The following is a 14,577-nucleotide window of genomic DNA, read 5'->3' on the forward strand; positions in this document are numbered from 1 at the left end:
AGAGAGATGAGTGGCTGCGTTGGTTGGCGTTCTAGAGCCTTGTACACATACCGACCATAGTATGCCGTCTTTGCAAAGACAGATCTTGATCCAGACGAGGGGCTGCAGAGAATAGGGCCACTGTAAGGCCGAACAACCCCCACCGGCGTTGGCGCCATTCGTGTCTGATGATACGTCGGGGCAATGGCGCTAGAAGGCGCCTTCGAAGATTCGGCGCGTCGTGGATGGACGGAGAAAGCAGAGTAATCGGTCCGGAGCATCATCCTCATCATTATGAGGTGGTTTGGATGCAGCGCCTTGACCGGGGTATTACCACAGGATCGGCAAGTCTCCTGACGTGTGTCGTAATTCGGGCAATGCTGGTCGTACGGGTGTATATATATATATTATTATTACTTGTAGGGTATGATCCAGTCACTCTGTATTGGTCGACCATGCGCATCGTTGCAAGTCCATCTCATCGCTGTCCCGTTCTCGTGCTTGTAGCGACGGCGTCATGGCATCATCTCCCGTAAGCGACGTCCAAGTGAGAATCGACAGAGACAATAGTCCACACCCCGTGCCGTCTGCCGCTGCGTAATAGGGCATCTCCGTTCTCCGTACTCCAGCAGGCTCTGCTGTGGGGGATCCCTGCAAAGGAGGGCCCAGGGGGGCCAGGGCCAGGTGCAGCTCCAGCTTCCAGACCCCGCAACAGAGCAGGCTAAGAGCAGGGAAGCGGATCACGCGAGCCGCCTCCCACTGGCCGAAGGCTTCGGCAAGAAGTCAATATATCAACAGTTGAACCCCACATCGAAGCCCGGAAAAAAATCGCATCGTCATTGGCCTCTAGGGAAAGATGCCGAGGGACGTGGCGATGGGGCCCATGTCCCACTTGGCGGTAGCCTCGTACGAACGACCCATGATGTAGCTGTGCTTCATAGTTCGAGGGTCACATATTTGCCCCGTATTGATAGAGGGTTCAAATGCCGTGGATGGTGGGCCAGAGGTCGGAGACAGGGGTGGGACCCAATGGTCTCCCCCATGAATGAGCCAAATGGATGAGGGGAATGGGGAGATGAGGACATGTTGAGAGATGGAGCTGAAGATGGGGAACGGCAGCCGGGCGGCGGAACTGGGGTTTGGGGCCGCCGCATCGCAACTGCCGCCCAACGTCATTGTTCTTGCCATTTTTTTTTTTAAAAAAAAAAAAATCATCACTCATCTCCATCGCTCCTTCCCGTACTATTCCGTATTTCGCACTTGTTCCGCGGTGACGCATTACAGCATCAGCAACAGCATCTACAATATTATTACATCTACAACCTCCATCTGCCGCAATCGATGCTACCAGATTTCTTTCCGACGTGCAACTGCAATTGGCACCTGTCCAGATCGCCTCTTGTGATTGTTCATCAGGACAGGAAATCGATTATTTCCTTCATGCTATTGTGTGGGGTATGTTGCTCATAGTCGGTTGTTGACCCTTTTCCATGTCCCCCTTCTGCAGGCCACCTCAGCGCACCAACTCACACATGTACATGGGTCTTTTCCCCTCAGCTCAGATGTAGAGCACAACATCGCGCATATGCTCTCCGTATTACATCAAAAATTGGCCGAGTGTCGCCGTGTCCATGCAGTCCGATATTGCGGTGTATATCTCCCGTCCCCCAATTGCTCGACTCTGGACTTGACAAGGTATAAGTTCGTAGTCTCCTGTTCTCGACCACGTCTGTCTACCCTTCGTTTGGCCTCTCATCCACACGCCTTGCAAGTGCGAATACGCCACCGTCGAAACGTCGTATCCTGTGCTTCGTATTGCCAATGTCCAAAACCACAGTAAAGCGGTCGCGGATTCAGTGCCAGCCTCGTACGAGCGCCATCACCCCATCAGTTGCATTGTGATCGTCACGTAGGAGTGGATCAGCTCGAGAGCGGCTCCACTGCAGTCCATCCATCGATACTTGCCGTCATAATTACCAGTTGCCAGTACTGCAGTAAGTACGGAAGTAGTAGCAATAGTATTCGCATCTGCGTGTTGAAGGGCATTGGGGTTCGGGTGTGCTGTCCATAATTATGTCATCGCATTTTCCCCTCTTTACCGCCCATACAGACCACGTGCACCACCTCCCCTTTCCATCATCTGGCCTCCTCTTCACAATCCATCTATCCTTTAGCGTCCACGTTTCCTACGAAGTCTCTTACTAACGATTCAGCTATCTCTAGTCTCTACGCGAAAACCTACTCAACGCATTCTCTACTTCAGCCCTCGTCACACGTGCAGCCCTCGACAGCCGCGTGGATGACACGGCCTGAACCCCATCGCCACTCACAGAAGACGCAACCAAGAACCAGGATATGATTTCACCAGCCAGAAACATTTCATCTTTGGGTAAAACATCTGAGACCTGCATCCCTTCGCTCACAATAGCAATCACAAGTGGCACTGCCGACGTCGATCCCATGTGATTTACCGCGCCGTCTCGATACCGAATGCAAGGAACCGACAACCTAACCGACACCACGGCTCTTAGGACAACAACCCGACCTCTTCTCACAAAAAAAGGCAAAAGGTTATCTCAAATCTTCTCCGAAAGGACAAAAAGAGGAGACGAGAGAAAAAAAGAGACGCAATCGTTATTATAGGAATAGCCCAATGCGGGGGTCGAACCCGCAACCTTGAGATGTGAACTTCTATGATCGAACTGATCTAGTAAGAGTCTCACGCTCTACCGATTGAGCTAACCGGGCAACCGGTTGTTCTGTGGAGAACCAGGATCCGTGGCAAGCCTTTTGTTTCTACACGGTGAGAGCGCAGTAGGGAGTGGCCGCATGTGAGATGGGTTTTCATATGCCGGCGACTTGATGGGAAGCCGCTATATCAGTAGGGTCCGAGGACATCACTGAAGACAGCACACACCAAATGTGCCGTGAAATATCTCGCCAACCTACCTGGTACCTCCAGATGTCTCTGCAGTCATGCTCATATTTTGAAAAATATGCCTCTCTAGTTCAAGTTGCATTGCGTTGTAGAGAAAGTCCGTAGCTATCTTGGTGCTTGATTCAAAAGGAAAAGAAACCTCTGAGGTTATCTACCGATGTGAGTGTGGCAGCAACCTCTGGCTGCTTAGTCATATACCATATAGGGTATCACAGCTTTGAGCGGACAGGTGTCACGGCAATATCATACGCAATATGATTCGAACATGTAAAAGAAAAAAAGGGGGGTACCTAGATGAAAATTCTCTCAGGGGGTGAATACTCTGATACGTGCCAATATGTGTAGATAAGTTGACTTTGCGGACCCTACGGAAACTGTGATTGTCTCGGAGGGCTGGCTTTCACAGGTGTGGCATAATTTCTTTTTGTTATAAGAGACTTGTACCCTAAAACTACGAGCGCGAGAATGTCATTTATCAGTGGAAATGTGCTTTGTTTCTTCTTCCCTCACTAAAGATGTCCAATTGGTTCTATAGATGCGAAAGTCTAATGTTATTCACTGCATGTAGAAGGCAAACCGGTGCGTTGCGGAGGCTGACATGAAGTTGAAGTCTTTAATACGCATAGTTCATCCACATATCTCGTTTGATTGTAGGGGAGGCTGGAGATGATCATTGATCATGGAAGGGGGCTCTGTGTAAGTCTGTTAACCGAATGAGATGATATAGATATGATACAAGCCATGCTCGCAGGTTCGTTCCTCGTCCGTTACTCGTACATGTTGATTCTTTTTCACATTATCTGACCCTTATCAGCAGTATGAACTGCATCGTAGCCGTACCGGGGTGGCATCATCGTCGTCAGAAGTCCAGCAAAAGTCATTATTCAACAAACGTTGATTTAAAAAGCCCTGGGAGCCTATCATCGTGGACGACGACGTGTAGGTTCAGCCAGGCGGAGACATTGTTGGCTTTGCATGCTCCCGCGGGCTTGTTCCATCTTTAACTATACCCGTCAGCAAGGTCCAGAGCTTGATGGGGAAAGGAAGTTGGAAAGTCATCGACCTTTCTTCGTATGTGAACAAAAAAGGAGAGGCATCTTCAGAACTCGAACCTGGGCAGTTCTCATACCTGCGCACTTATTCTAGACTCATTCATCTTCGCTCTCCTCTCTGAGTGCAAGCAGACTTCTACGCGCATAATCAGACACTCGTTTATCTTGATTTCTCTCTCAAATAAACACCAGACACCTCGTTTCATCCGCTCCACAAAACCGCAGTAAACTCAGGGGAAAAAAAGATGATCAACGAAGTTACTTGGATCGTGGTCCTTACCACGATCGGACTGTGCTGCAGTGCCTACGGAAACGGAGGCAACGATGTGGCCAACTCGTATGCCACGTCGGTGGGCTCCCGTGCCCTCAAGCTATGGCAGGTTGGCGTCCTGGCTACCGTGACCGAGTTCGTCGGCGCCGTGGCATTTGGGTCCAGGGTGACGGGTACCATCAAGTCAGGCATAATCGACCTCGACCGCTTCCGCTCGCAGCCGGCGATGATGGTGCTCGCCATGGGCTGTGCCGAGTTCGGCGGCGCGGCCTGGCTCCTGACGGCCACGCGCGTCGGCTTCGCCGTGTCGACGACCCAGACAGCCATCGGCGCCCTCATCGGCGCCGGCCTCGCCTCCCACGCCGACATCAAGTGGGGTTGGGCCAAGGGCAGCGTGTCCCAGATCGCCGCCTCGTGGGGCATCGCACCTTGTGCCGCCGCCGCCGTCTCCGCCGCCATCTTCGCCACGATGAAGTACCTCGTCCTCGAGCGCAAGGATAGCTTCCCCAGGGCCATCCGCGCCATCCCCTTCTACTTCGCCTTCACCGCCACCGTCCTCGCCCTCTTCTTCACCATGGAGCTGCCCATCAGCCCCGGTATCCGGGGCGAGGGGGCTCTCCATCCCGGCGTCGTCGTCGGCATCGCCCTGGGCGTCTTTGCCGCCATCTTCGCTCTATCCTCCTTCTTCTTTGTGCCGTACGTCAAGCTCCGCTTCGTCCGTCTGGACCCCCGTGCGCGCATCTACCACGTCGTCCTGGGCCCGCTGCTCAACCGCGATGACCCGCCCCTATTCTGGCCCGGCGACGAGAATGTTGCCGCGGCCGTCAGGGACTACTATGCCGACGCAGGCCACGGCAATGCCTCCACCACCCCTGAAAGCCTGGAGAAGGGCGCAGGCGACGGCTCCCAGGCCGGCGGCGCCAACAAGCACGTCGAGCCCGAGGAGCGCTGGCTGGAGCCCTGCAAGCACTTGAGGCTGACGGACCGCACCCGCCTGTTCGGCATGGTCAAGTACTACCTCCTCCGGGGCGTGATGCGCGACTGCGTCACCCACGACACGTCCGGCGAGATGGCCAGGGTCCACGCCTGCGCCCGGCGCTACGATAACCGTGTCGAACACCTCTGGACCTACGCCCAAGTCATCTCGGCCATGATGATGTCCATCGCCCACGGGTCCAACGACGTGTCCAACGCGCTCGGCCCCTGGGTCGGTGCCTACAACACCTGGCTCACCGGCGAGGTCACCGACGAGGCCACCATCCCCATCTGGATCGTCGTCGTCGCTGGACTCCTCCTCGGCGTCGGCTTCTGGTTCTCCGGGTACCGAATCGTCCGCACCATGGCCAACGACGTCACCCGCATGACCCCCGCGCGCGGCTACGCCATCGAGATGGGCGCCGCCATCACCGTCCTCGCCGCCTCCGCCCTCGGCCTCCCCATCTCCACCACCCAGTGCCTCACCGGCGGCCTCATGGGAGTCGCCCTCATGAACCTAGACCATGGCGCCGTCCGCTGGTCGAAACTGGTGCGCATCTTTGGCGGGTGGGTCCTCACAATGCCCGTCTCTGGCGGCATTTCAGCTTGTCTCACTCTCATGGCGCGCAACACACCTTCGCCTTATCAATAGCCGCCGGAAGCTCTCTATCTGTATGGCCTGACTTCTCCATTTAGCATCGAACATTAGCTTGTTCGGCGCATTGTAATAGTTTCGTAGCTTGCTTTTGTTATAGAGTATCCCTAGCCGCACCTTAACTAATACGTTTATGCATAAGAGAAAAGAGCTTTCAGGCAGTGAGTCTGCTTGGGTAGGGGGGTGGTGAGATGAGTGAAAAGGTCTGCGTATAGAGAAGAGGTAGAAGAGTTGCAGTAGTGAACGCACCAGTTGCAAGTGTGTGTGTGTTGATCGTGTTTCCCTACCTAGATAGGATAGGGCCTGGTGACTATTTATGTCAAGGGCGCAAAAGGTGAACTCCAGGAAGAAATCGTGGCCTCGAGCTCAGCATAGAGGACATAGACCTGAGCCCCAGAGAGCCGGGGCAGTACAACCTGGACCCATCATCGGCCATCATCTACGAGATTTGGAAATCCTAGCAGATACTCGGCGTTGTAGCTACTGTGCCCCGGTGGGTTCTGGTCTTTGGCGGCGCGGGTATCGTCATCGGTCTCGAACATGTAAGTATCATGAACAAGCTTGGAAACGAAACTACCGTCATGTCGCCTACCAGAGGGTTTGCCGTCAAGCCGACTCCGCCATTTCCGTCGTCATTGCTACTTGTTTTGGTAAGGATTGTCTACCCATGGAGAAAAGAAAAAAAAGGTGAATAACATAGAAACAAAGCTGGCAAGATTTTATGATAGAGCTTCCCTTGTCTACTATTACGCATTGCATGACGGTCGGCATTGTCGGCGCCGGTCTCTGCAACGGCAGTTGGCGAGCCATCAACCGGCAAATGGTGAGTACAGCAACCATTTTTATAAGTCTATTTGGCTTCATCACACATCTATCAGACTGGAATGAATGAGTGGTGTGGGGTGGTTCTTGGACCCGTATTCAAAAAATCAACCTTCTACGTCGGTATATTATGCGATCGTGAGTAGGAATCTGGACTTTTGTTGTCCGTTGAATAATTGGGTTAAAAGCTGTCTTCTTCTCTAGATAATACTACATGGCTTCAATGTTTTGTTCCTTATCCGGGCTCGTACTTCCTTGTAGCCCTTAGGTCATGTTACCAAGCAATTTATTGGCGTCATTGTTATGAACGAAGTGGTGATCAGTAGTATCATTACCGATGGGAGAAAGTCTAACTTCTAGGTATAAATATGTCTGGTATGTATAGTATAATACGTTTCAAGTATAAATGTTTCTAAGTAAGATGTATGCTCTCAAGGAGGCTTTTGAGTCCTATGCCATGCGAGGTTGCGATGTGCTGATGCTAGTCTACAGATGCATGAAGACAAGTCAATGTACGCATGAGGTGTCGTTCCTGTTTGAGTTCATTGAACTGAAGGATACGAGGAAAGGCATTAATCGTTGCGTTGTCGGTCAAAGATCTTTCCGGGGTTTCTATAAGAGCTGTGCATTAGCCATTGTCGCGGAGATATGGAGAGATTGTATAGCGAGGCAGTGTGACGTACAGAATCCAGTGAGGGTCCAGAGTGTTTTTGAACAGTTTCTGGTTTGGAGCATGTTAGCAATCTGCGCTCCTGGCTGGGTTGGATGGAAGCGCAAAGGCCTTACCATGACGGTGACGGTGTCCTCGCCCACCTCCTGGCGGAGACCATCCTTCTTGCCGAAACCGATGGCATGCTCGCCCGTGCAGGTGCCCTCCATCTCGATGGCACGACGGACCATATTCTTGACCAGCTTCTCGGCCTTGGCCACCTCGTTCGGATCGGTGGCGTTGTAGCAAATGTTCTCGTGGAAATTGCTGTCACCGACGTGACCCTTGACCGTCGCCTTCAAGCCAGAAGCCTGGGCTTCCTTCTTGCTAGCATCGACGAGGTCGGCCAGTCGGCTCAGCGGAACGGCAACGTCGGTGACCCCTATCAAGGTGCAGATTAGCACTACTCTTTTCCTCTCTTTTCTTTTCCCGGATTTCCTTTCCTCTCGGGTAACGCCGATGCTGTCGTTGGACACTTACAGATCTGCTCTCCCTCCTTTCGCAGAGACATGAAGGAGAAAAGGGACTCCTTCCGCGCAGACCACAGGGTTGCCTGGTCCTCCGGATCAGTCGCCCACTCGAAATCTCCCGGCTCGAATTCCGCGACGATCTTCTTCACAGTCTCGATGTTGTCCTGGACGATGCCCTTTGTTCCCGAGAACTTGAAGAAGAGAGTCGGCGCCTCCTTCCACACCTTGGGCAGGGTCGAGCCCACGTCATTGACCACCTTCATCTGCACGTCATCCATGAGCTCGAGGGCCGTGACGGGCACGCCGCCGCGGATGACGGCCGTAGCCGCCGACACGGCGCTCTTCAAGCTGGGAAAGGGCACCACAGCGACAGAAAAGTGCTCGGGCACCGGGGCCAGTTTGATGGTGATCTCCGTGACGATTCCGAGGGTGCCCTCGGAACCGACGATGATACCGTTGAGGTTGTAGCCGGCGCTGCATTTCCGCGGGCGACGACGCGTCTTGACGATGCTGCCGTCGGCAAGGACGACGGTGAGGTTGAGAACCCAGTCCCTCATGGTTCCGTAGCGCACAGCGTTGGTGCCCGAGCAGTTGGTGCCGACCATGCCTCCGAACTTGGCACTCGGGGCTGACGATTCGAGATTGACAAAATTAGCACAGTAACGCTTCAGGGAGAATGACCATACGGCACGGTGTACGCACAGGGGTCGACGGGAAAGAACAGCTTGGCTCCTCGGTTGGCGAGCTCCTCGTTCAGGTCCACCCAGCCTAGCCCGGGCTGGACGGTGGCATCCATGTCCTCGGGGCTGAAGCGCAGGATCTTGTCCATGTAGGAGAAGTCCAGGCTGACGCCGCCAAAGGGAGCACCCGTGTTGCCCTCGAGGCTGCTGCCACCGCTGTAGGGCACGATGGGTACCCTGTGCTTGGTGCAGATGCGGGCAATGGCTTGCACCTGCTCGGTGTTGCGAGGGTACGCCACGGCGACCGGGAGGACGTCGACATTGACAGACGACCACTCTGCGTATCCGTGGGCGAGCAGGTCGACGGGGTCGGTGGAGATGATGTCCACGTTGTCGTCGTTCAGTTCGCGACGTATCTCTTCGATTGCCTAGCGTGTGGGGTGCGTAGAGGTGAGCTTCCGGAGAGCGTGAGGGATGGAGAGAGGCTTCGTTACCTGCTTCATCTGCTCCGTGGAGGCATACTTGATATCAGGCCAATGGCTGGTATCGAGAATGGGCCTATCCACCGGAGACTCGGACGCATCGAGGCGCACTTTCTCCCCAAGATTGGCGTAGGCAAATCCGCCGGCTACCATGGCACCCGCAGCGGCAATCGAAGCAACGGAAACGAACTGCTGCCATTTCGACGACGCATTGGGCCCTGCTGCGCGCGTCGTCGTCGTCGTCGTCGTCTTCTGGAAAATGTGACGCCTGCCGTACGCCGCCTGTCGCGCCGCGCTCCTCAGCGGCACCTTGGGGATCTGCCAGCTACGCGACAACATCTTGTGTGTGGGGAAGGGGGGCTGTTGTATCGAGCTTGGTGAAGCGCATCAATAGCGACATGCGACATGGAGGACGGTCGGCAAAATTTGTTCGTTGCTGCTACCGATCTTCTCCATTTTAGATTTAATGGCCGGCGTCGGGGTCGGGATCGATTAAAATTACAACCGGCCGGCCGATATCGCAATGTGCGGGCCCCGGCCTGCCGGTCCCGGGCCAATGGTCTCGCTGAGAAAAAAAAGAAGAGACGAAGCTACAGTCGCATTGAAGCTCTTGCTCATGTCTTCCGGCGACACCAATAATGGGCATTCTGTTACCGTACGATTGATTCCATTGTTGCCTAAGACAAGTGAGTCAGTAGTATCGGATCTACGAAGACGCACCGCACCGCCTGGCCGATCGACTACAAAAACGTACAGCCCAAGGTGTACGTATTCTGCGCGAGAAATACCTACGTTAAAATACACGTAGGACCTTGTTGTCCACAATACGTACACACTCAGTAGGGGGAAGCAAAATGGAGAAGGGGCAACTTCATAGTGAACAGCTCACGCACGCTTAATTAGTGCGGGTACATTCATTGCACCTATCCTTCTTTCTCTTCTCTCACCCTCCCTCTGCTCCGTCCCACCTCTTATCTGAACGCACAACCAGCACGCACACACAGCAACCACTAGAATACATAAGCAGAAGAAAAAGGATGCATACACCCACAGAGGTCCCGAGGAAATAATAAAAGAAGGAAAAAGAAAGAAGGAGGAGGAGGAGGAGGAGAAGTAGACGGAAACGAAATGCCTGGTTCCATCACCCCTCCATCGCTGTCACCATCACCGCCTTTAGAACGATTGCCCACTAACTCTATATATTACATGAGAGAGCCATGAGTCACCTCGAACGCTGAGCTACCTTGTCGTGACTGTGGGAAAGGTGAATGGGCAGGGGTATCTACAAGCTCCTCTACGTTTTGGTGTACAGCAAGCCGCGGGGAGCCCGAAATTAAGTTGTATCTACGAGTGATGATTGAGATGGCGATACCTCCCAAAGGGTGACAGCGGGACGTATACGTCAAGAGGAGTGCTGGACGAGGCAGCGCATGTTTCTGTTTGCCGTGGCCTATCTATAGGGTTTATCCCCATTCATATATTATTATACCTCCAGCGTTGAAGATGATATGGTAGGAAGCAATATTGCAGGCAGTGAGGGTGAAGAGTATTGGTTATGTGTGCTTGTCATCATCATCTATACAAGACACCCCCCCCCCCCCCCCCCCCCCCCCCCCCCCCCCCCCCCCCCCCCCCCCCACACCTTCTTTCATATTCACCTCGCTTCCTATCCGTCACAATCTCCGATGCAATGAACTCTCTTCTTTTGAGGAAACTCTGTTCATGTCATCTCGACGGATTTCTCAATAAAGATCTCTTTAGGGCTTTGGCGCAAGCCATTTCGCCCACAAAATCGTGGGATGATGCGAGCGGGAACAGTCGACAAGAAATGGCGCCGGGGTCGCAGAAAATGGTCAGGGAGAACGCACACGATCAGATGAGGAAAATAGGAATGTCCCCAGAAACGGAGATGGTCTAGGTCCTCTTGCTTCTGGAGACGGGAACCTGACGCTCATGCCGCTGGAAACATCATCACCAAGTCATACGGCTAGTCACTTCAATAACAAGCCAGATACGGAATGGCAATCCTTTCATTCTCTAACGAAAACCCGAGAACAGAAGTTAGACAGACTATGCGTAAACTCTTCTCTCATCTGTCCCTTGCATCACCCCAGGTAATTACGTTGAGCCAACGGGAAAACTGTCTCTCCTCTGAATAACCGAAAAGAGAATCCGAGAGCGGATCTGGAGAAGAAGAAGGAAGCAAAAACTGGAAAAAAGATGAAGAGAAAGCGTCTCTCAGGGTAGATTGAAGGGAGGTGGGGAGGAGGGGGGGGAGAGGGGGGTTCAAACTCTCTCCCTTACAAGATAAAGACTAGAAGACAAAGTAGTGTTGACAGACCTAAGAAGAGTAGGGCTTCCTATGCTTCTTGTACGGGTTGTACTTGGGCGCAGGCTCCTCCTCGTCGGGCTCCTCGGGGTACTCGGGGTACTCGGGGTACTCGGGGTATTCGGGGTACTCAGGTGCGGGTTCGGGGGCAGGCTCCTCAGGCTTCTCGCCCTCCATGCAGAGGACGCACTTGTGTTTGCAGCTCTTCTTGCACCTCTTCTTTGCCTTCTTGTAGCTCTTCTTTTCGGCCTTGTCGGCCTGCTTCTCGGCCTCCTTGATCTCCTTCTTGTGCTCCTTCCTGTAGTACTTCTCGGCTTCCTTGGCCTCCTTGTTGGCCTTCTTCTGGCGACTCTTTTCCTTCTTCGTCATCTTGGCAGGCTTGTCGGAGCATTCCGGCTTGGAAGGGCTGGGAGCGTCTTCGCAGTCACTACGATTTGGGGGAAAGAAAGGTCAGCACACGCAAGATATCACGCAGATGCGCGGGTCGAGACGTAGAGGGAGGCTCTTCAAACATACGGCTCCGGCTTGTACTCGGGGGCCTTGGCAGGCGTCTTGGTGGGCGCCTTGGCGGGAGCCTTAGGCTCGGGGGCCTTTGCAGGTGCCTTGGCAGGTGCCTTGAACTCCTTGTGCTTGTGTCTATGCTCATGCTTGGACTTGGRRGYGGGCTYCTTGGGGGCGGGCTCCTYRGGGGCRGGCTCSWCGGGGGCRGSCTYCTYGTGGCTGCTCTTCTTGTGGGAACCCTTCCTGTGGGTGGCCGGCTTGGGAGCTGGGGGCGCCGCTGGGGGTGCCTCTGGTGGCGCCTCCGGGGGCTCGGCGGGGGGGCTCGGCTTGATCCTGGCCAGCTTCTTCGCCAAGAACTCACCGAGGAGGTTCACGTCGCGGCGGGCGAGCGCCCTGGGGCCCGTATGCTTGTTCTGTGTGGCGCTGAAGAGGCGGATGGCCCCGGTGCCCTTCTTGTCACCGACGACGGAAGACTTGGCAATGTTGATGACCGGGTTGGAGCCCTCCTCGTCACACCGGCTATCCAAGAGAGGAGCCAGGTCCTTCCACGGGATATGGCAGACGTAAGGGCCACCTTCGGGGATGAAGCACTTGCTGCTACCGAAGTGGAGCTCATTGCCGCGGGTGTCATCGATGGTGATGGAGGCATTGCCGAGTCCGGCAGAGCTGATCCCTGCTTGGTTTCCCTCGGTGACAGAGAAGGTCACGGTGATACCTTGCCTCAGGAAGCCATGGTAGACGGTTCCGACGGAGTCCCCGTCGCGGCATCCGTTGCCATCCATGCACAGGTTCTCGACAATGTAGCCCTGCTCACTGGCAGGGATGAATGTGGAGGCTTCTGTGATGGCGAAGCTTGACCCGTGACTGCCACAGCCGAACGGGCCGCACACATCGGTGGCGTTCACGCCGGCCATGACGCTGGGGTTGCTGCCGGCCATGACATGGGGCAGGCCACGGGCGATGCAGGTGGAGTCGAAGCTGGCACCGACGCCGGCTATCAGGAGACCAGCGGCAGCAGCAAGGATGCAGCGATCCATGCTCGGTGTCTTGGGTATACTCTGTTTTGGTCGGTGCGTGTGAGTTGCGTGTGGTTTGTTCGTTCCAGGTAGCCTGGGGTAAGAAGAGGCAGTACGGCTTGTGACCTTGTTGATCTTGCGTGTGTTGTAGAGAAGATACGGTTCTCATATATCAGGAGGTCTCACCCTTGGCTTTATACTCAGAACCCATCATGTTCTGTGTCCTCCCCTAGCCCTAATTATCGTGATGGGCATGGGATATTTCGGAGAAACCTTGATTCTGGAGTAAGTCAAAAGAGAGAACTTTTCTGCCCATACAGTCATGAGTCGGCCAAAGTAGTCGTATTAATGTTAGCATATAATGTGGCAGTGGAGCATGAGAATAAGACACAGAAGGTTAATGCATATATGGCGTACGAGCAAGACAAGGTGTGCGTGGACATGTCCATCGTGGCCATGTGTACCGTCACAATCTATCGTGTGGTCGTCATCAGATAGTTTTGGGGGTAATATTTGGTCGTCCTATATCCGCGCTCAGGAGATTCGGTGTTGTGAGAAGAAGATGACACAAGAAGCAGAGAAAGCGGCGGAAAAAGGTTAGTGTTTTGCTATCGTTGCGTATTATCGGACAGCCCCTGGTGTCCAGCATGATCGAGGGTGTCAAAATTTTTATTTTGCATAGGGAACGATAAAAGGCGTGAAGCTTATTAGGACTATCGACTCTCTGGATGAATCTAGGGTGACAGAGAAGAGTTAAAATGACAATTTTTTTTTAAAAAAAAAAATGAGGTCGAAAGGAGAGGGATGTTCAGATATGATATGTATGTAATAAGCAGACGGCAAAAAAAGAAGCAGGGACAGCAAAACATCGACGTGGGCCTGATTCGAACAGACGCTCCCGAAGGAACAAGATTTCTAGTCTTGCGCATTAGACCACTCTGCCACCACGCCAATTATGAGAAAATAGGCTCTTGGTTAACGTTTATCAGAGCTTGACCGAAAATTCCATGACAAAAAAAAACATCTCCATTACGCTCAGTCATCAATTATCCATAGACTGCACTGCATGGCTTGATTGAGCTAGCATAGTTTTGAACTCTTGGTAGATGAACACATCTCTACGGGACCTGCCACATAATATGGTAAAACAAGCACACCCAGCTTCGCAGATACTGATTCTGATAGAAGAAGCGAGGGCCGTTGAAAGAAATGCGTCAGAGATATTCGAGGGACAGCAGGTTGTCGGTCAAAAGCAGAGATGTTCCCATCGGATTTGACAATAACGGTGTCCAAGTCAACATAAGCGTAGCCGCGTGGATAAAGACAGCAGGCAATTAACAACGGTAAAACGAAGCAACCGTGGGTAATAGGCGACAACACCAGAGCACGGCTAATTGACTCACGGGTGAGATATGCAATATTGTCAGGTGTCAAGTTCTTGTTCTATTATATCCTGTCAAACTTGATACTCCTTCTTATATGGAGCAGTCAAAGTTTGGATTACTTAACCTACGTACAAACCGTACGAGTGCCACAACAAAAGTAATGGCCAAGTACTGAACAGGAAGAATGAAATAAGATGAAAAGGCGATACATATTCTTCATCAGCTCCGTTCTTCTAGGTATTGACAGGTAGCTGCAGGTACCAGAAAGCGGGAAAGTATTATTATATATTACATGTAATACATGTCGCTCGCA

At 53.3% G+C, this 14,577-nt stretch overlaps 4 protein-coding genes across 4 annotated transcripts; 1 reads left to right on the forward strand and 3 right to left on the reverse strand.

The window, feature by feature from the left end:
- Positions 1-825: 825 nt before the first annotated feature.
- GMORB2_1535 (uncharacterized protein) lies at positions 826-1,155 on the reverse strand (the record flags this gene model as incomplete). The annotated part of the gene is made up of 1 exon (XM_035463517.1): positions 826-1,155. The coding sequence occupies one exon, from the start codon at positions 1,153-1,155 to the stop codon at positions 826-828; it is 330 nt and encodes a 109-aa protein (XP_035320348.1).
- Positions 1,156-4,214: 3,059 nt separating this feature from the next.
- On the forward strand, positions 4,215-5,898 carry GMORB2_1536 (inorganic phosphate transporter, PiT family; the record flags this gene model as incomplete). The annotated part of the gene is made up of 2 exons (XM_035463518.1): positions 4,215-5,782; positions 5,868-5,898. 2 exons carry the CDS (start codon positions 4,215-4,217, stop codon positions 5,896-5,898), a joined length of 1,599 nt encoding a protein of 532 aa, XP_035320349.1.
- A 1,366-nt stretch (positions 5,899-7,264) lies between these two features.
- GMORB2_1537 (D-lactate dehydrogenase (cytochrome)) lies at positions 7,265-9,372 on the reverse strand (the record flags this gene model as incomplete). The annotated part of the gene is made up of 6 exons (XM_035463519.1): positions 7,265-7,304; positions 7,376-7,413; positions 7,479-7,783; positions 7,882-8,499; positions 8,574-8,979; positions 9,046-9,372. The coding sequence occupies 6 exons, from the start codon at positions 9,370-9,372 to the stop codon at positions 7,265-7,267; spliced, it is 1,734 nt and encodes a 577-aa protein (XP_035320350.1).
- A 2,002-nt stretch (positions 9,373-11,374) lies between these two features.
- On the reverse strand, positions 11,375-12,900 carry GMORB2_1538 (uncharacterized protein; the record flags this gene model as incomplete). Its single annotated transcript, XM_035463520.1, has 2 exons — positions 11,375-11,789; positions 11,879-12,900. 2 exons carry the CDS (start codon positions 12,898-12,900, stop codon positions 11,375-11,377), a joined length of 1,437 nt encoding a protein of 478 aa, XP_035320351.1.
- Positions 12,901-14,577: the final 1,677 nt, after the last annotated feature.

This window comes from Geosmithia morbida, assembly GCF_012550715.1.
Source record: "Geosmithia morbida isolate 1262 chromosome Unknown scaffold_10, whole genome shotgun sequence".
NCBI classification, from domain to species: Eukaryota; Fungi; Ascomycota; class Sordariomycetes; order Hypocreales; family Bionectriaceae; genus Geosmithia; species Geosmithia morbida.